This window comes from Callorhinus ursinus, unplaced genomic scaffold, assembly GCF_003265705.2.
Source record: "Callorhinus ursinus isolate GAN/ISIS: 27379988/994484 unplaced genomic scaffold, GSC_fseal_2.0 scaffold6, whole genome shotgun sequence".
Taxonomy (NCBI): domain Eukaryota; kingdom Metazoa; phylum Chordata; class Mammalia; order Carnivora; family Otariidae; genus Callorhinus; species Callorhinus ursinus.
Genome location: NW_027397068.1, coordinates 29236822 through 29257014, shown reverse-complemented (window position 1 = coordinate 29257014; position 20193 = coordinate 29236822). Strand labels below are relative to the sequence as shown.

The following is a 20193-nucleotide window of genomic DNA, read 5'->3' as shown; positions in this document are numbered from 1 at the left end:
TTGTTGGTGTATAGAAATGCCACTGATTTCTGTGCATTGATTTTATACCCTGCCACTTGACTGAATTCCTGTATGAGTTCTAGCAGTTTTTGGGTGGAGTCTTTTAGGTTTTCCACATAAAGTATCATATCATCTGCAAAGAGTGAGAATTTGACTTCTTCTTTGCTGATTCGGATGCCTTTTATTTCTTTTTGTTGTCTAATTGCTGTGGCTAGGACTTCTAATACTATGTTGAATAGCAGTGGTGATAGTGGACATCCCTGCCGTGTTCCTGACCTTAGGGGGAAAGATCTCAGTTTTTCCCCATTGAGAATGATATTCACTGTGGGTTTTTCATAGATGGCTTTTATGATATTGAGGTATGTACCTTCTATCCCTATACTCTGAAGAGTTTTGATCAAGAAAGGATGCTGTACTTTGTCAAATGCTTTTCCTGCATCTATTGAGAGAATCATATGGTTCTTGTTCTTTCTTTTATTAATGTATTGTATCACATTGATTGATTTGTGGATATTGAACCAATCTTGCAGCCCAGGGATAAATCCCACTTGGTCGTGGTGAATAATCCTTTTAATGTACTGTTGGATCCTACTGGCTAGTATTTTGGTGAGAATTTTTGCATCCATGTTCATCAAGGATATTGGTCTGCAATTCTCCTTTTTGATAGGGTCTTTGTCTGGTTTGGGGATCAAGGTAATGGTGGCCTCATAAAACGAGTTTGGAATTTTCTTCCATTTCTATTTTTTGGAACAGTTTCAGAAGAATAGGTATTAATTCTTCTTTAAATGTTTGGTAGATTTCCCCTGGGAAGCTATCTGGCCCTGGGCTTTTTTTGGCAGACTTTTGATTACTGTTTCAATTTCCTTAGTGGTTATAGGTCTGTTCAGGTTTTCTATTTTTTCCTGGTTCAGTTTTGGTAGTTGATACAGCTCTAGGAATGCATCCATTTCTTCCAGGTTATCTAATTTACTGGCATATAGTTGCTCATAATATGTTCTTATAATTGTTTGTATTTCTTTGGTGTTGGTTGTAATCTCTTCTCTTTCATTTATGTTTTTATTTGAGTCATTCCTTTTTTCTTTTTGATAAGTCTGGCCAGGGGTTTATCAATCTTGTTAATTCTTTCAAAGAACCAGCTCCTAGTTTCGTCGATCTGTTCTACTGTTCTTTTGGTTTCTATTTCATTGATTTCTCCTCTGATCTTTATTATTTCTCTTCTCCTGCTGGGTTTAGGCTTTATTTGCTGTTCTTTCTCCAGCTCCTTTAGGTGTAGGGTTAGGTTGTATATTTGAGACCTTTCTTGTTTCTTGAGAAAGGCTTGTATTGCTATATACTTTCCTCTCAGGACTGTCTTTGCTGCATCCCAAAGATTTTGAACAGTTGTGTTTTCATTTTCATTTGTTTCCATGAATTTTTTTAATTCTTCTTTAATTTCCTGGTTGACCCATTCATTCTTTAGTAGGATGCTCTTTAGCCTCCATGTAATTAAGTTCTTTCCAACTTTCCTCTTGTGATTGAGTTCTAGTTTCAAAGCATTGTGGTCTGAAAATATGCAGGGAATAATCCCAATCTTTTGGTATTGGTTGAGACCTGATTTTTGACCTAGGATGTGATCTATTCTGGAGAATGTTCCATGGGCACTAGAGAAGAATGTGTATTCGTTGCTTTGGGATGGAATGTTCTGAATATATCTGTGAAGTCCATTTGGTCCAGTGTGTCATTTAAAGTCTTTATTTCCTTGTTGATCTTTTGCTTAGATGATCTGTCCATTTCAGTGACAGGGGTATTAAAGTCCCCCACTATTATTGTATTGTTGTCGATGGGTTTCTTTGTTTTTGTTATTAATTGGCTTATATAATTGGCTGCTCCCATGGTAGGGGCATAGATATTTACAATTGTTAGATCTTCTTGTTGGATAGCCCTTTAAGTAGGATATAGTGTCCTTCCTCATCTCTTATTACAGTCTTTGCTTTAAAATCTAATTTGTCTGATATAAGGATTGCCACCCCAGCTTTCTTTTGGTGTCCATAAGCATGGTAAATGGTTTTCCACCCCCTCACTTTCACTCTGGAGGTGTCTTTGGGTCTAAAATGAGTCTCTTGCAGGCAGCATATCGATAGGTCTTGTTTTTTTTTTTTTATCCAATCTGATAACCTGTGTCTTTTGATTGGGGCATTTAGCCCATTTACATTCAGGGTAACTATTAAGAGATAGGAATTTAGTGCCATTGTATTGCCTGTAAGGTGACTATTACTGTATATTGTCTGTGTTCCTTTCTGGTCTATGTTACTTTTAGGCTCTCTCTTTGCTTAGAGGACCCCTTTCAATATTTCTTGTAGGGCTGGTTTCCTGTTTGCAAATTCCTTTAGTTTTTGTTTGTCCTGGAAGATTTTTATCTCTCCTTCTATTTTCAATAACAGCCTAGCTGGATATAGCATTCTTGGCTGCATATTTTTCTCATTTAGTGCTCTGGATATATCATGCCTGTCCTTTCTGGCCTGCCAGGTCTCTGTGGATAGGTCTGTTGACAATCTAATGTTTCTACCATTGTAGGTTACATATCTCTTCTCCCAAGCTGCTTTCAAGATTTTCTCTTTGTCACTGAGACTCGTAAGTTTTACTATTAGATGTCTGGGTGTTGACCTATTTTTATTGATTTTGAGGGGGGTTCTCTGTCCCTCCTGGATTTGGATGTTTGTTTCCTTCCCCAAATTAGGGAAGTTCTCTGCTATAATTTGCTCCAATATACCTTCTGCCCCTCTTTCTTCTTCTTCTGGGATCCCAATTATTTTAATATTGTTTCGTCTTATGGTATCACTTATCTCTCGAATTCTGCCCTCGTGATCCAGTAGTTGTTTATCTTTCTTTTTCTCAGCTTCTTTATTTTCCATCATTTGGTCTTCTCTATCACTACTTCTCTCTTCTGCCTCCTTTATCTTAGCAGTTAGAGCCTCCATTTTTTATTGCACCTCATTAATAGCCTTTAATTTCGACTTGGTTAGATTTTAGTTCTTTTATTTCTCCAGAAAAGGTTTCTCTAATATCTTCCATGCTTTCTTCAAGCCCAGCTAGTATCTTTAAAATCGTCATTCTGATCTCTAGTTCCAACATCTTACTAATGTCTGTACCAGTTAGGTCCCTGGCAGTCAGTACTGCCTCTTGTTCTTTTTTTTGAGGTGATTTTTTTCTGTCTTGTCATTTTGTCCAGAGGACAATAGATGAATGAGAGAACACAATGCAACAGGGTAACAACGACCCCAGAAAAATATACACTAAACAAATCAGAAGAGACCTGAAACTGGGGGAAAAGAAAGGGAAAGAAAGAAAAATGAGGGGAAAAAAAGGAAAAAGAAAAAAAAAAAAAAAAAAAACCAGAATATGATCAAATATGATTAGGCTGGTGCATAGATGAGTGCCACACTCTAGATTTTGGGCATATTTTGGTCTGCTAGAAGAAAGTGCCTCACAAAATTTTAAAGAAAGAAAAACTTATATATGTACAAAAATAAGGGTAAATACAATGAAGGGATGGAATATGATTGTAAAGATGAAAATTATAAAAGATTTTATAAAAGGAATTGGTAAGACAAGAAGTTGGTTGAAAAAAGAAAGAAGAGGATTTAAAAAAAAAAAAAGGAAAGAATGTGATCAGGCAGGAGACTAGAACAAAGCCATACATTAGAAATTTAGGGTATATTTTGGTCTGCTAAAAGAAACTGTATCCCAAAATTTTAAAGAGAGAACAACTTTTATACACACACACACACACACCAAAAATAAGGTTAACTACTATGAAGGGATAGAATATGACTCTAAAAATGAAAAATAAAAAAGATTTTTAAAAAAGGGATTGATAAGATGTTGGTTGAAAAAGGGAAAAAGAAAAATTCAAAAAAAAGAAAAGAAAAAGAAAGTTAAAAAAGAAAAAATTAACTTTGAAAGACTAAAGAATCATGGGATAAAAGCCATGAATTCTATGTGCAGTGTATTCCCCTAGCAGTTCTGCCGTTCTCATTGATCATTAAACTTGGTCTTGGCTGGCTGTTCTTGCTGATCTTCTGGGGGAGGGGCCTGTTGCCGTGGTTCCCAAATGTCTTTGCTGGAGGCGGAATTGCCCCGCCCTTGCCGGGTCTGGGCTAAGTAATCTGCTGGGGTTGGCTCTCAGGAACTTTTGTTCCCTGCAGTCTTTTCGTACAGCTTTGCAGGACGAGAGTGAAAATGGTGGCCTCCCAATCTCCGCCCCGGAGGAGCTGAGAGCTCAGGGCCCCACTCCTCAGTGCGCCCCCAGAGAAAAGCAGTCAATCACTCCCGTCTCCCCAGTCTCCGGCTGCACTCCTTTCTCACCTGGCCTGTGACCTAGCATTTCTATCTCTGGCACCCGACCCCATGTGGAGTCTCCAAGCCCAGCAGATCCCTGTGGTGCGCTCCTGCACCATTCCTCCCAGGGGAGGAAAGGGAGTCTCCCCGGATCTGCCGCTTGTTGGGTCCCTGCTGGAGGAGCAGTGGCCGGACCGGGCTGCGGATCACAGTTTATGGCAACCCCGAGCGGAGAGCCCGCTCCTCGGCTCTGTCTCTGCAGCCAGCTTCCCCACTCCGAAATCTGGGAGCTCTGCTGCACTCAGGCACCCCCGGTCTTTCTGTGACCCCGAGGGCCCTGAGACCACAGTGTCCTAGCAAGGGTTCCAGCCCCGCTTAGCCACTGGAGCAACATCCGTCAGCGGAGCCAACTTCTAAAATTTCCGATTTTGTGCTCCGTGGCTCTATCACTTGCCAGTAGCAGCTGACGGAGGGCCCCTCCCCCGCTGTCTATCCTCCTGAATATCGCCTCGGATTCACTTCTCCACACGTCCTACCTTCCAGAAAGTGGTCGCTTTTCTGTTCAGAGAGTTGCTGCTATTCTTTTCTTCGATCTCCTGTTGAGTTCATAGGTGTTCAGAATGGTTTGATCCCCATTCAGCTGAATTCCTGGGACCAGACGAAATTTAGGTCTCCTACTCCTCCACCATCTTGCTCCTATATGTAGAATTCTAATCCAGTTTTTTTAAATGGACAAAAGTTGAACATATGATTAAAACAGAAGGTAAGTGAATGACCAATAGCACATAAAAGAAGCTCAAACTTATTTGTGATTAGGGGACTGTAAATTTAAACTACAATGAAATACTTCTTCACACCCACTAGAATGGCTAAAATTTAAAAGATTCACAAAACCAAGTGTTGGTGAAGATGTGGAGTTAACTGCAATTTCCATAATTGCTGGTAGTAAGGTAAAATAGTTTAACCACTTTGGAAACAGTTTAATGGCTTATTATAAAATCAAATACACCCTTACCATATGACCCATTAATTACACTTCTAGGTATTTGTCCAAGAGAAATAAAAACATATGTCCACAAAAAGACTTACTCAGAAATGTGCATTACTAGTCTATTTATAACAGCTCCAAATTGGAAAAGCCCAAATGCCCAACAAAGATGAATGGATTAAAAACAACAACAACTGTGGCATAGTCACACAGTGATACTACTCAATAATAAAAAGGAACAGATTACTGATACATACAATTACACTGGTGAATCTCAAAAACATTGTGCTAAGGGCGGGAAAGCTTGGAAAAGATTACATACTGTATGATTCCATTTATATGAAATTCTAGAAAAGGCAAAACTAATTTAGAGTGGACAAAAACAAAGTGGTAGCCAGGGGTCAGGAACTGACTATAAGGAAGCATGAGAGAACTTTTTGGGGTAATATAAATGTTCTATATCTTGATTATAGTTGTTATTATGTGTATGTATTTGTCAAAACTCATCAAACTGTATACGTAAAATGGATGCCTTTTTTTGTATGTAAGTTATACATGCAAAATTGATTTTTTTAAAAAATTTGTGTCACTTGAATATATATTACATGATACATATCTAAGTATATCATACTACATGAAAAGTATGACTGAATTTCTATGAAAGCATGTACTCAATAATCATTGAATTCTGAAAATAACATATCTCATGTGGCATTAAGATGTTTGAGGTAGATAAGTATAGATGTAGTTGAACAATGTGTTTAATATTCACAGTGATTTGTGCTTCCGTTGGTTTTCTCAAATATTCTTTGCAGGTAATTGACTATGCCAAGCTTGTTCAACCGCGTTTTGATAAAGCCCTTGAAATGTTAGTGAGAGATACGATAGCGGAGGCCACTGAAGCAGCAATTAAAGCTGTGAGAGCGCAGCTCTTCATAAAACTACAAGCTAAAAGACAAGGTGAACCATCTCTGTCACATGTGTGTTCTAAGCAGAGGTCAACAATTCAACTTGGCTGCCCGAGGGCTGGGACTTGCTTTGCTCGCCCTGGTATCCCTGGCACCTTGTACAGTGCAGCCTCTTAATAATTGATTGAAGACATGAATATACATAAACCTGACTCAAATAGAGAAAAGATTTCAGTCCTAGACCTCTAAGAAAAGGAATCAGAAAGAGCTTCCAAATTTGGATTTACTTTTGTGGATTTGCTTGCTGGGCAGAGACTGAATAGAATTTATACCTTTATTGACTCCATCTGATTCTTGCGGAGTTTACATTGTTGCTGCTGCGGCTGTTTTACTATGTAAACGTGGGTCGGCCCCAATTGTAATTAGTTTTTTTCTATTTGGAGAATATTAATTTCAAGTTCAAAACAGTCATAAGGCAATGAAACTGGAAGAAACCTTAATGATCAATTAACACAATTCTTTAACTTTACAGATAAGGAAAACTTTTTATATAAATTGGGAAGCTTCTATCATTTTCTGTGCTTGAAACTGTTTAAATAGCAAAGAAATTATCTCTTCCTACATGGGAATGTTGAGCTTTTGCTAGGAAAGAACAGGTTTTTTGCCTAATAAATCTGTCTCTTCTTTCTCAGCAGCCTATAAACAATTAAAAGAGTCTAACACGGTGCCCAAGGGATTACAAAAACAGCAAAAAGACCAGCATTAAAATTACATGCCATCCTTGGAGTGCCTGGGTGGCTCAGTTGGTTAAGTGTCTGCCTTTGACTAAGTCATGATCCTGAGCTCCTGGGATTGAGCCCTGCCTCCCAGCTCCCTGCTCAGGGGGCAGTTTGCCTCTCCCACTCCCTCTGCTCCTCCCCCCACTCCTACACACTCTTGCTCTCTCTCAAATAAATAAAATCTTTTTAAAAAAAATTAGGAATAGCATGGAGGACCACAGGGGAAAAGAGGGAAAACTAAATGGGAAGAAACCAGAGAGGGAGACAAACCATGAGAGACTCTGGACTCTGGGAAACAAACTGAAGGTTACAGAAGGGAGGGGGTGGAGGGATGGGGTACCCAGGTGATGGGTATTAAGGACGGCACGTGTTGTGATAACCACTGGGTATTATACATAACTAATGAATCATACGTAACTAATGAATCATTGAATACTACATCAAAAATTAATGATGTACTATATGTTGGCTAATTGAACATAATAAAATAAAAAATTACATGCCATCCAAACGATCATCCAGATGATCCAGATGAATTTGTTTTTAGTATATTATCTTCAAAATGAAAGCCAAAAGTTTATTAAATACTCATGGACAATTCACAAACTAAAGCTTGAGAAATATTGGCAAAGACTATTAAGATGGCTTTTTATTCAACTTACTTAAGGCTGGACAAAATGAACTCATTAATTCATTCAACCTTGTACTCTGTGTTAGACATGATTCTAGGTACTGGGCTACAGAGGTGAGCAAGACACATGGAACTCCTGTCTTTGTGGTTGTTACATTTTAATGGAGGATGGGGGTCAGGGAACAAGTGAACAGATAGAAAAAATGTAACACTGTACTGGGTCAGGCAGTGACTGGAGCAGGGGTGCTGGAGTGTTAGGATGAGCAGGGAAAACCTCTCTGAAAAGAGGACATTTAACTGAAACCTGGATCAAGAAGGAACTAGCTAGGCTCCAGGAGAAAGAACAGTGATTAATGATGTTTCTTGGACTCTGTAGTGATTCCTTTCACATCAAATTATGGCATGAAATCATAGATTTTAGATCTTTCCACATATTGCTTTCTCCCACCAGAATATAGAAATAGATGCCATCTCTCATACACCACAAACTTAAAAGTCTCCTTTTCTTTTTCAAATTCCATACTTTAGAATTCGGATTTAGAATAAATCTGACAGTAGGGTTCTTAAAACTTTTCTAGTTGGAATTTTCATGCTGGTTCCACTAATTTGCTAGTTTTGCTAATTTCACTCCCAGTATACTTTTAAGAAAAATTTGTCAGTGGAGATTATTGAGGTTTTTTAACATAGAAAATTCTATAATACAGAGGAAGGCAGCTAACATGCATTAGGCTTCCTGTGTGCCAAGCATTTTCTCAGTGCTTGAGTCTATTAACTCATTTAATCCTTAGAACAATGCTTTTGGCTTGATCATCCCCATTTGCCCAGTAGAAATTGAAACAGAGAGATCAAATGATTTGCCAAAGCCACACTGCCTGAGTCAGAACTCACACTCGTCTGTCTTTAAAGCAGAAGATTTAATCACTGTTCCTGTCTGCTTACCCCCAACTATATTTTGCTAACACAGCCCATTACTGTCTTTTAGCACAGTCAACTTCAAGAATACTTGAAAGAGAATTTGAAAGGAAAGAATATGACAAGTTCCCATCTGATGCATATAAGAGTTTAGAAGAGTCACGATCTTCATTTGATGAAGATGGTAAAAAAATATATTCTGATGTTCTTGGCCAAAGCTTTCCTAATCTAAACAGATTAGCTGATAAAGCATATTATTCTTTCATGCAGTGTTCACTCATGAATCTCAAAAAGATCGTTTTTTAGAAGACAATGAAGACAAAAAGATTTCAGAAAATGTCTTCGATGATCAGTCCTCTAAAACTGGTAAAGATGGTAACAAAATGGCTCAGTGCACCTCGTGGCTCAGTCGGTTAAGTGTCTGCCTTTGGCTCAGGTCATGATCCCAGGGTCTTGGGCTTGAGCCCCGCATCAGGCTCCCTGCTCAGCAGGAAACCTGCTTCTCCCTCTCCCACTCCCCCTGCTTGTGTTCCCTCTCTCGCTGTCTCTCTCTCTCTCTGTCAGATAAGTAAATAAATTCTTAAAAAACAAAACAAAAAAACCCAAAATGAATGGCTCATGCCATGCTTATGGATCTTATTTCCATTTATTTCATACTTTATCATGTTTAACATTGAAACTTAAAATTATCCCAAAAATTGGACACTTAGGTTGAAAAATAGTTAGCTTTTCTCTTACAGATTTAAACTGAACAGCTATAGAACAGAGATTTATTAGAATGAAGAAAAAAACTAATAAGATAATAAATTCTTAAAATCTGTCTAATGTACTGGAATCAGAACATCACAAACCTAGAGTTTGAGCTGTGAAATGTTACTATTTAGTGCTATGTACCCTTATAAAATTTTTCCATTCACATATTAACATAATTGAGAGCATACGATGTAAACTATTTTTACCTTTTTTGATTCATAATACATTTAATTATATTACTTCATTAGGAAATATTTTAATCCTCATTTTAAATTACTGCACTATTTCCCTGTTCATAGGTAATAGTTTTAAGTAGTTCTTTATGTTGTAAACTTATTTTTCAGATTTTTTTTTGCTACTACAAATAATGCTTTAATGAATCTTTTCATTGCATGTTGACATAGGTATAATCACTAGTTTAATGAGTATGAAGTTATAGACAGAGTCAAATTGCTTTGCATATAAGTTATTCCAAATTATGTTTCCCTCAGTAATATACAAAATGTGTGTTATTGTTTACTTGGTATATTCTCTATAATTTTAATTTTTATTTGATGATTTCTGAAATTTAATATTTTAATATTTGTTAATAACCATTTATATTTCTTCTTTTCTGAGGTGACCATTTTTGTCTTTTGCTCATTTTTCTAAATTGTCCTATCAGTTATATGTTTCTGTAAAAACTTTCTGTATTAGTCACTTATTTTTCATATTTTTTTCTACATTGGGTCATTTGTCTTTTAAATCACTTTGATGTTTTTGAAGTAGAGGGGCTGCCAGTCTTCTGTCTAATTAGAGGAGTGGTTGAATACTTATATCCTGATGCAGCCTATGAGCCAACATAACTGTGTAGAGTTATTCAGCATGCAGTGAGGGCAAGCATGAAGTATAACACTTGAAAAACCAGCCTGTGCCACCTTCTCTTCCATCCCTGCCAACTTGCCTACCTCTTTTCCTCTTGCTGTTTCACGTGGTCCCATGCTTGTAATTGGAAGTATTCCTCTTGTTTTCTGATTCATTACCTTGATGCTCATGATTTAGCTTGACCCTGGAATCCTTTGGTCCCTACCTCTTCTACCTGGCTTCCTGGGTTTTGACTCCTGCTGGACATGACTTCTTACCTCATTCACTTTCATTTTGATGCACTGGCTCTAAGCCACTGCTCTGATGTTTTATGTTTCCTGACTTAACATTTCCTCCTCAATCTATTTCCCCCTTCTTGGAGCATGTACTGCAGTAACACAAAGATAGTACTTTTTGGACCAAGCATTAATAATCATGTTCTATTGCAAGTAGCATTGTCCACTAAAATTATTAACGGCATTAGGTTATTTTACTTTAGATGCATTAGAAGACTCAATAGAAGAGGTAACTGCAGAGCATCCAGAGGTTCTTTCTATGATAGAGGAGACTGTGAAAATGACAAAGGATATGAACTTTGAACAGCCATATGAAAAACATGCTGAAATCTTAGGGGAAATCATCAAAGAGGTAAGAAGTCCAGATCCAAATGCTTATGTTCTTTGGTAGTTTTCAATGTATCAACAATTATGCAATACAATTTCATAGCTTTGAAATTAATCCTTCTTTAACTTTTATTTTCTTTGAGTTCAGTTCATTAAAATATGGTGCCTATGAAGCCAGTACCAAAGTTAGATATTTCTTCTAATTAGTTGTAAACTGAGACAAATTTCACTCCATAGCTAACTTATTTCATCCAACCACCTTAAACATGCATTCCTAAGGGAAATGGATGAACACACAAGTACTTGTCCAACCTAGGGGAAATTAAAGCCTCAGATGCTGTGTCCTACCACTGGCAAATCAGAAGGCTTATCTTTGGCTTATAAAGAACAAGATATCCACATGGGTCTATTTTGTACAGAGATCTTGAGTAAGCATTCACGGCAAAGACAACAAATCTGTTTTGGGCTTTCAATGAACTTCTTTGGATTTTCTCTGTAATTTGAGAATTATGTAATTTAAAATTATATGAGGAGAAAAAAATATTCCATGAGAGTATAGAACCACTCTATAACACATTGGGCGGGCTCCTTGAGCCCCAGGCTGTACCCAAGGTAAGTTGCTGTCCCCCTCTGAGCTTCCCATAGAGATCTTTCAACTTCTTCTGCATCTCTTCAGGTTGTTCTGTCATCAGTTGGTTCCTTCAGAAGCATTCTGAGAACCTACTCTTTGCCCCCTTAATGTGCTAAATTCTAGGGATATGAAGATGAATTAAACATAGCTTTTTAAGGAGCCATCAGTCAGGTGCAGAAGGCTGATGTATAATCCAATATTTGAGTTATCATGTACTATGTGGTAAGTAGATATATACAAGGTGTAGGACTCACCTACTGTCAGGACTGTCATCTCTGCATGTAAAGTGAGACAAAGTATCCCAGAGGAGAGATAGGCAAGTGAGGGACGTCTTTAGCACTGTAGAAGTCCCATCCTTGCCCTTCACTGAGGATTTCCTCCATTTCTTCAGAGTTTATTCTGGAGGATACAAATCTACAAGGAGTACTAAAACACCTCTGATATAGGAATGTATATGGTGTCATTAGATGATAAACTGCCACTCTGAGATTGTGGAGGAGTCTAAATCACATGAGGTTGTAACATCAAATCTCATATCAGATTGTCTTTCTCAAGAGAACAGAGACCTGTGCAGGAGACTTTGACTTGTCATCAGTTTTGATGGTCTCTGTGAGTAGTAAGACTATTCTTAAAAAGTAGCTAGACTGGTGGGAGGGATGGGGTGGCTGGGTGATAGATACTGGGGAGGGTATGTGCTATGGTGAGTGCTAAGTGTAAGACTGTTGAATCACAGACCTGTACCTCTGAAACAAATAATACATTATATGTTTAAAAAAATAAAAAAGAAGAAGATAGCAGGAAGGGAAAAATGAAGGGGGGGAAATCAGAGGGCGAGACAAAGCATGAGAGACTATGGACTCTGAGAAACAAACTGAGGGTCCTAGAGGGGAGGGGGGTGGGGGGATGGGTTAGCTTGGTGATGGGTATTAAAGAGGGCACGTACTGAATGGAGCACTGGGTGTTATACGCAAACAATGAATCATGGAACACTACATCAAAAATTAATGATGTAATGTATGGTGATTAACATAACATCATAAAAAAAAAGTAGCTAGACTGAACCTAAAACTGCTCTACAAAAAGAAAATAAAGTCCTTAAAAAAAGGTAGTGAGATAAAGTGATATGCTCCTTTATGTCATTTGCTCATTTTTAATAGTGTATCTTTGTTTTCATTTGCAGTTCTTTATGTGTTCTGCATACGAGTCCTTTGTTAGATGTATTGCAACTATCTTTACAAATATCTTCTATTCTGAATAATAGAAGTTAATTTGAATGAAGCCCAATTGATTAACTTTTTCTTTCATTGTTAGTGCTTCTTATGGCCTGTTTCAGAAATCTTGGCTGTCCAAGGTCAGGAAGATATATATTCTCCTAGGTTTTCTTCTGTAAATTTTGCTTAGCCTTTCACATTTAGAGCTAAAATCGATTTTGAATTAATTTTGTGTATACAAAAAATATATCCAAATGGCCAATAAGCATATGAAAATGTACTCAACATCATTAATTATCAGAAAACTACAAATTAAAACCACAACATGAGGAAGGGGATGAGGTACAAACTTACAGTTATGAAATAAGTCAAGGGGATAAAAAATACAGCATAGAGAACGTAGTCAGTAATATTATAGTGACTTTGTATGGTGACAGAACGGATGGTAACTACATTTATCATGGTGAGCATTTTGTAATGTATTTAATTGTAGAAGCACTATGTTGTACACCTGAAACTAATATAATATTGTATATCAATGATACTTTGATAACAAATAATTATAATACATACATACATATATACTCTTACAGTTGTGTTCCAGCACCATTTATTGAAAAGACCAACCTTTCCCCACTATCATTTAGTGGCTATATCTGTGTGGTCTATTTCTGGATACTCCATTCTGTTCCATGGACCTATTTGTCTATCTGCACTCCACTACCACACATATTAACTACTGTAGCTTTTTAATAAATCTTGAAATCTGGAAGGCGGAATACTTCAACAGCTTGTTTCTCCTGTCACTGCATCCTTCCCTGTGTCATAAGTTGTTTCGTTCTGCTTGCTTTTTCAAGAGTATCTTGGCTATTATAGGTCCTTTTTACTTCCACATAAATTTTAGAATCATCAACTTTCACACACATGCAAACACACACACACGCACACACATACACACACCTGCTGGAATTTTGATTGGGTTGTATTGTATCTATAAATAAATTTGATGGAAACTACCATCTTCACAATATTGGGTCTTCTAATCCATGAGCATAGAATAGCCTTACTTTATCTTGGTCTTTAATTTCTCCCAGTGTTGTTTTGTAGTTTTCAGTGGAGAGGTCTTCAATGTCTCTCATTAGATTTATTTTTAGGTATTTGATGTATTTTGATCCTATTTTAGATATTGTTGTGGTCCTATTTTGGTTTCCAATTGTTGTTTCTGTAATTGTTTTTTTATCCTGTTTTCCTATTGTGCCTCCCACTAAATTTCATTTTCTGATCTAAAGCTCATAGCCCATATGCAGAACAGCTATGAATGATGCACTTGGGTCCAATGTATGATCCTGTCCAGGAAAAGTGAATAGGTTTTATTTCATTTGCAAACTGGAGAGTTAGGCATGGCTCCCTGGAGTCATGGGTTAAGGAAGATTCTGAAACACATCTGTATCTCAGCTCCTTTTAGAATCTTTTAGAATTACAGTTTAACAATATTTTGCAGCCTTAAAAGTACAGAAATAATGATAGGTGTCATTTCTACCAAAGAGAAAGAAGAGTCACTGCCTTGCAATGGAGAATGCACACATTTTTTTCCCACACTAAATCATTTGCACTTTTACCTGGTTTCCGCCTTAATGAGCAACAGAGCACACAATAGAAGCAGAGGCTGGGGGACACTGGGAACTTCTTCCTGCTCCTGTTTGCTTGTGTTAACTGAAACTGTTACCTAGACTTATGCCAGAGTTATTTGCCCCATACCTCATGGAGAAATGTCACGGGGACAACATCAAGGACACTGAGGTTTGTGTCTAACCTGCCACTGTACGTTTTCTAGCCCATGACCTATCCAGCCGCGCATTATTACCACGGCCTATTTCTCTAGTCACTGCAGCCTTCCCCGTGTGATACATCATTTTTGCTCTGCTTCCCTCATCTCGTGGTTTTTTTCTCAAAAACATCTCCATTTCTGCCTTTGTATCTGTGTTCTTCACATGGTCATTACGTTTTCCTGTGCACCCCCCATGTCTCTCTGTGTTAAGTACTTTCCCTAATTCTCCCAGTCTCTTCTCTCAATCACTCTTTCCCTAGGTATGTTTTTTCACAGTGATAAGTATTTGGATATACAAGTGATGAACACATGTATGTGTGTATATCTATAATCACATATATATGCATATACATATATATTCACAAGTAGTAAAATTAAAAGTAAACATGAAATAGCATAGAATAAGGGAATGCATAAATAGCATGTTTAAATGCAGGGGAAAAATTTTTATTAAGTTAAAAATCACAAAGGGATAGAAGGATGAATAGTGCATGCAAATGTTACACCATTTTTCTAAATATTGCTTTCTCCCACTCACCCCTCCCCTGAGGATGTCCAAAGAGAATGCCACTTTATTTTCAGCTGGTCAGACATCTAAGAGCCCACTTTCATGGCTCTGGTGCCAGCCAGGCCAGACACAAACCTTGCACAAATGCTTCCCTGGGGCCCCTTCCCTACCACTTGCCCCACAAGGCTCAGAGTCCTGCCACGCCTCCTGCTGGGCCATACACTCTGGCATTCTTTCAGATATGAAATCTTAAGGAAGATTCCCTCTTCTCTCCACAATGATCTCAACTGGGGAATCTCCCTTAATAGATTCCTACACCGAAGCTGTTTTCCTGATATGTCTCAAACCTGTATCCTCAGGCACTCAAGTCCTCACCCCCGAAACTTTCCTCCCCTCAGCATTGAAATGTCCAGGCCTGAGTGCCTTGTGCCCTTGCCCCCTACCTGGTGTTAGTGACCTCTTTCCCTGAGGCAATGGATGGCATGCTTCACTTCTCCCTTCCGTCTGAGTCACTTGAGATAAAGTCGGAAAGACAACTTCCACATTTGGACCTGCACTAACACAGTGGAAAAACTCTTAAAGCAAAAGCTCAATAGAGAGGCTACTTAATAATGATTCTCTCTATGAAAAAAACCATGAAAATCATAATTTTAAGACAAAGGTCAAAAAATATTTATAACAAATATGACCTATTAATTCCTTAATACAAAGATTTCTTACAAATCAGGGAAAATGGAATACCCTAATATAAAAGCAGGCAAAAGATACAGATTGTTTCATCAAAGAAGAAATGCAAATGGTTAATTGAAAATTTTAATGTTCAAATTTCGAGAAAAATATAAAACTTAAAACAGTGAGATATAAATTCTTACATATCAAATTGCCAAAGATTTTAAAAATGTATAGCAATCCATACCAGTGAGGCTATAATGAGATGGTCACATAGGAGAAGTGAAAATTGATACAGATGTTTTGGAAACAATGTGGCAGTGTGTGTGAAAGACCTTTAAAATGTTCATTCCTTTATGAACCTAAAAACACATCTTCTAGGAATCTGACCTAAAAAAATATATAACATTTGGGCATAGATTTGCATATACAGATGTTCATCACAGTGTTATATTAAAATTATAAATTATGTAAATGTTTACCAGTGAGAGAATGATTAAACAAATTAAGATCTATTCATTTGATAAAATGCTATGAAGGCATTAATTTTTTCAAAAAAATTTGAATGAGATGGAGAAATTATAAATTATATCTCAATGTTGCTTTCATTTTCATATCTTTGAAACTGGACAGTAAGATTTTCGTTAACCATTTGTATTTTTTCAGTTTTACTGAGTTGTATTTGACATATAACATTGTATTAGTTTAAGGTGTATAACATAATGATATGATATATGTATATATTGTGAAATGTTTACCACAATAAATTTCGTTAACACCCATAGCACTTCACACATTTAGTTTTGTGTATGTGTGATCGGAATTTCTAAGATCTACTCTCTTAGCAACTTCCACATATACAATATAATATTGTTAACTGTAGTCAAACCATGCTGAATATTGTACCTTTTGACCACCTTCACCCGTTCTCCCCACCCCCATCCCTGCCTCTGGCAACCACCAATCTGTTCTCTGTTTCTAGGAGTTCAGTTTTTTTAGGTTCTACATATAAGTGAGATTATACAGTATTTGTCTTTCTCCGACTTATTTCATTTATATTTCTTTTTTACAGTTTTCTCTTTTTTCCCTTAATTCTATTCAGCATTTAAAAGTGCTTAAAAATTTTTTTAGAAGACTCTTCAATCTGAAACTAATGATACACTGTATGTTAACTAATTGAATTTAAATAAAATAGTTAAAAGTTAAAAAGAATTTTTAAAAAAGAACTCTTCATTCAGATGGAAATTCATAAAGTAGGTAATCTTAAATTCTGCAGAGGCCGGTGAATTATACCCTTTCTTGTGACATCTCTTCCCCTTTGACTTCAAATATCCTGTGATTACCTGATGACACACAAACTTGAACCGCTCAGAGTTGGTGTATTCACACATCCACATTACTAATTTCCATACTTGCACTGAAGCTGTAGCTACTGCTCTGCCCGAGGGGGGGTTGGGGGCAGAGTTTAGCAGAACTCCCTAAGCACCTGCAAGGTTTGTCTTGACCCGATTCCTTCCTACTGCTTTTAGTAACCGTATCAGTACCTTCTCGGCTCTCACACTGAGGAATGAAAACTGAAAGGGAAGTGAAGAGTGTTGTCACGAAAACAGGCAAGCTGGACTTGGCCCTTGCTACTCAAAGAGTGGTCCATGGACCACTGTCACCTAGGAGCATGTTCGCAATGCACACTCCTGGGCCCAAGACCTCCTAAATTGGGATCTAAATTCTGTAATACAGAATAACAGATAGCAAAAATGTACTGTTTTATTTATTTAATAAAGGCTTTTGCTTCCCATTCTTAATTTTAAACACTTAGATAGCTTTTTTGCTTTAAAATTAAGTGTCTCTTTTTTTTTTCTTTCACGTCAGAAGAATTCAAAAGATAATTGGCTAGGGTCTGCAAAAACGATATATCAAAGTAGTATCCTTGACTTCTCAGGCTGTGATGGTAATATCAGTTGTCCTTTTTCACAGGTAGTTGAAGAAAACACAAATAGGTTTTCTGGTGCCCCAAAATATGGAGGATGGATACTGGACAACTGCCCTGTTGTGAAAGAACTGTGGATAGTCTTAGTCGAGAAAGGAATTATACCTGATTTAGTAATCTGTTTATCAGATACAGAAAACAATGGTTAGTAAATATTTATCATGTAAATCTGAAAGTGAAATTTTTATTGCTGATAATATGTTTAGTTAAAATACAAAATGGAAAACTCTTCCCTCTCCTTCGTTACAAATATCACCCCAGCAATCCCTTTACAACTTAGAGGTACACAGAATGAGGCATCCACTCTTCAAGTAGATGGGCAGGAATGGTGTGCTGGATCATTGGATGTTCCATCAGGCCCTTACAATTATTCTTTGGAGCTGAGAATTTAACACCCCATTCTCAATCAGCACTCTAACTTCTAAATGAAAAATATATAAGGCTGAGAGTAAAGACTGTATATTAGTCATTAACACCTCAAATGGGGAATATTAAATACATAAAGATAGCAGAACTAAATTTTAATTATTCTGTCACTTTGAAAAAAGCTATAATAATCAAAACAGTGTGGTACTGGCATAAAAACCGACACCTAGGCCAATGGAACAGATTAGAGAGCCCAGAAATATACCCATACATATATGGTCAAATAATCTTTGACATAGGAGCCAAGAATATTCTGTCATCTTGCCTTGTAAGGAAGTATATTTGAAAAGAGAGTTTCCAGGGGGAAAATATGATACACCACCTCTTTTCATGTTTTAGTTATTTCTACCCAGCCGATATATTCCTCTTAGAAAGGATTTCAGACAGTCTCGATATTTTAAAGAACCTGGACTCTATTTAGATAAATGCTTAAAGGGAAATATATTTGGATATAGGCAGGAACAACTTTTTGTCGTTAATTTCCAAACTGTTTCTCACTATATTCTATAGAGCTTCAAAATTAATGTTATTCTCTTTATCTGTATTTCAGGGAAATATTTACTTAATAGACTGTATTTAGAGAATAAGACTGAAGTTGACTCTAAGATTTTAGAAAGATTATTAGATGAACTGCAAAAGAAGAGAAAGGAGGAAGAAGCAGCAAGGTAAAATATGTTTGGCATAATAAAACAAGTTAATGAATCTTTTATAGCTATTACATATCTATTTATAAGTTACATTTATGAAATGTCTTTAATATCAAAACAGTGGTCTACTAAGTAGATCCAATTCTAACTAAATTCTAAGAAAAACAGTAGGCTTACAAATATTTTTGGAGTGTCTAAAGTACTGAGTTGTGGATGTTTTCATGGCCCGAAATCAAACTTATTCTGGAACAAGTGTCTACTCTCAAAAGACACTGAAAAAAATGAGCACAGGTAAGATTATTTTTTTTACCATATTTATCTGTGACTTAATTTTACTGACCAGTACCCACAAATTGAAAAAATAATACGATAAAAAGTAAATGAAAGGGGCGCCTGGGTGGCTCAGTCGGTTAAGCTTCCAACTATTGGTTTCAGCTCAGGTCATGATCTCAGGTCATGAGAGTCCCCCTTCCCCCCACCCCACCCCGTGTCATGGAGCCCCGCCTTGGGCTCTGCACTCAGCATGGAGTCTGTTTGAAATTCTCTCACATACTTTCCCTCTGCCCCTCCCCCCGCTCACACGTGCTCTCTCTCTCTCTAAAATAAATAAAATCTTAAAAAAATGGTTTTAATTATTGTTTTCCTGACATATCTCCTATAAGTGTAGTAATGTCTTTTGAAGAAAATAGAAGTAACTAGATTTTCACAGGTTGGGGAAAGGATGCAAAGAACACTGAATATGGAGAATGACAGACCTGTAAAATAGTCAGGAGAACTGCCCCAGAGTGGGCAGCTGATATGAATGAGCTCTACTTAACTCATCCCCTGTTGGTGAATACTTGATACAGTTTTTTGATATTATTTTTAAAAGATGCAATCAACATTGTTATACATGTTACTTTGTGCAGTAGTATGCCGATTCCTTCCTGAAAGCTAAATTCCTAGATATAGAATTTCTATGTCAGAGGTATACACATTTTAATTTTTAATAAATATTGCCTTTCTCCATCACTTTACTAGTTTTCCTTGTATCTTTCTTCATCATTAAGACAGGCTTAGTGTTTCAATCCTAATGAAAATTAGATTCCCTCCAGACATTTAAGTTTCCATATTTTAAGTCTCTTCAAATTTCATTATTACAATGTTGAAAAGAAAAGAAGTCAGGAAATATGTTTTTCTGATTAAAAGATAATTATCTATTTATTCAATATAGAAATTTTTTATACAAAAAATAATAAGTAAAAGTAAAAACTCTTATGATGCCAGCATCCAGAGATAATTCCTATTAACAGTTTTGATTAGCATCCTTCTAGGCTTTTGATCATCACTTATATAAACTTTAAGTACAAAATTAAAATTGTATTATACATAGTCTTATATTACACTTTTTTGTCACTTAACATATTTTGTGAATATTTCTGACTTATTCAGAAGGAAAAATAGTATTTTTCCCATTTACCTTTTCAGCTTAGAGTTGGACAATCTTTTATTAATTTTGACAGATTTCCTAATTAATAGCCAAAATTTTTTAA

At 36.8% G+C, this 20193-nt stretch overlaps 1 protein-coding gene across 1 annotated transcript in view; it reads left to right on the top strand.

Moving 5' to 3' along the window:
• AK9 (adenylate kinase 9) overlaps nt 1-20193 on the top strand; it is a 128050-nt gene that overhangs the window by 38154 nt on the left and 69703 nt on the right. The window contains exons 12-17 of the mRNA XM_025859292.2: nt 6121-6265; nt 8606-8719; nt 8806-8901; nt 10631-10779; nt 17576-17732; nt 18565-18679. Of these exons, the coding sequence (XP_025715077.1) occupies nt 6121-6265; nt 8606-8719; nt 8806-8901; nt 10631-10779; nt 17576-17732; nt 18565-18679 (776 nt within the window). The remainder of the gene's footprint in view (nt 1-6120; nt 6266-8605; nt 8720-8805; nt 8902-10630; nt 10780-17575; nt 17733-18564; nt 18680-20193) is intronic.